Below are 1,732 nucleotides of genomic sequence, written 5' to 3' on the forward strand. Positions count from 1 at the left end.
TTCTTTTTTTTTTTTTTAATTTTATTTATTTGTGTGTGCTGGGGGATTAAACCGCGGTCCCTCTGCTTTGCTAAGCTTGTTCTAAGTAGGTGCTTTAGACCACTGAGCCATCTCACCAGCCCCATAAATGTATTCTTTAATAACTACTCATCAAAGCTTTATTTTTCTGCATGCACCTATAAGGCTTTCTGAGTCAGGACATTCACATATTGAAGAACCTTGGCCCTCACTTCCACTAGATGATTGAATTGGGTATCGCAGGGGAAGGGTGAGGTTTAGCTAATTGCAGTGACCCTGATGTGAAATGCTTGCTGATGTGAATCTTCATAATAGATCAGGACTGCAGCAGTCTATGCAGTAATGTCTCATTTCATTTACAACAGATAATCCGTGTCCAGTCCCCTGATGGGGTAAAGCGGATCACAGCAACAAAGAGAGAAACAGCTGCAACATTTTTGAAAAAGGTACCTGTAGTGTGGATGTTTTAACTTTTTGGGGTCTCAGTCACCCTACCTGTTCCCATCTGTGCTTTTCCTCATCCTCATGATCCCAAGTTGTCTCTTGCATGGCTTTTCTTTCTGTGGTTGGGTTGGATTATTCTTAGGTCAGGTGTTGGTCATGGCTAATTACAGTTTAAAATTATAATACCAGGTGCCCAAGGGTAGGTGTCAAATTATTTTGCTGGAATACCATTTTTTCTTTTCTTTTTTTGGTGTGTTTTTATGAGACAGTCTCTGTGCAACTCAGGCTGGCCTTGAGCTCACTTTGTAGCCCTGGCTGGTCTCAAACTTGCAATGATCTTCCTGCCTCAGCCTTCTGAGTACTGGGATTATAGGAGTGCTGGGATTATAGGAGTGCTGGGATTACAGGTGTGCATCACCATGATGGCCTGAAGTAATATTTCTGAGTGAAAACTTGGAGAGTTTTTCTTTTTGAAAAAAGGTTTTACTATACATTTCAGTCTGGCCTTGAACTTTCTTATCTCTTAGTAGTCCAGGTTGTTTTCCAACTGGCAGCAGTCTACCTGCCTCATCTTCTTAAGGGCTGGGATTATAGGTGTGTACTACCATACTCTTGGAGAGAATTTAGCTGGGTATGTTGACACACATCTGTAATCATAACACTCTGAAAGGGTGAGGGAGGTATTGAAAGTTCAAGCCTGGCCTGGACAATTTAACAACTTATCAGGACCCCCTGTCATAAAGGGGAAAAAAAAAATAGAGCTGTAGATGTAGCTGTAGAAGTGTAAAGAGTCTGAGTTCAATCATTGGTACTGTACCAGCAAAAAAAAAAAAAAAATTGAAAACTTTTGGCTGTCCCTCGAAAGGGAATTGCTACAAACATGTATAGCATGAACCCACTCTATATTAGAGAAACTGAAGAGCAGGGGCCAGACCCTATGTACGGTAAATCTGGGCAAGAGGCAAGGAAGGAGGTTGGCTTTTGTTTTATATTTCATTCGACAGGTCAGCAAACTGCCCATAGGTTAGCAAACTGTGTGTGTAAGTAAAGATTTATTGGAACCAAACTTTTTGCATTGTCTGTGTCTGCTTTTGAGCCACAAAGGCGTGGAGTTGATAGTTATGTGGAAATGCTGTGGCCTGCAAAGCCAGAAATACTTACTGTCCGGTTTACCACCAAAAATGGTTGCCATTTCCTATTTAACGCTATCTAATAATAACAAAGGTATTACTATCTTTGTAGTGATAAAAATGTATTGCATTTATTTCAT

The 1,732-nt window shown here is 40.6% G+C and overlaps 1 protein-coding gene across 1 annotated transcript in view; it reads left to right on the plus strand.

The window, feature by feature from the left end:
- Window positions 1–1,732, plus strand: part of Nploc4 (NPL4 homolog, ubiquitin recognition factor) — an 82,650-nt gene that overhangs the window by 6,726 nt on the left and 74,192 nt on the right. The window contains exon 2 of the mRNA XM_004639561.2: window positions 384–464. Within this exon, the coding sequence (XP_004639618.1) occupies window positions 384–464 (81 nt within the window). The remainder of the gene's footprint in view (window positions 1–383; window positions 465–1,732) is intronic.

The sequence above is a fragment of the Octodon degus genome, unplaced genomic scaffold (assembly GCF_000260255.1).
Source record: "Octodon degus isolate 3935 unplaced genomic scaffold, OctDeg1.0 scaffold00112, whole genome shotgun sequence".
NCBI classification, from domain to species: domain Eukaryota; kingdom Metazoa; phylum Chordata; class Mammalia; order Rodentia; family Octodontidae; genus Octodon; species Octodon degus.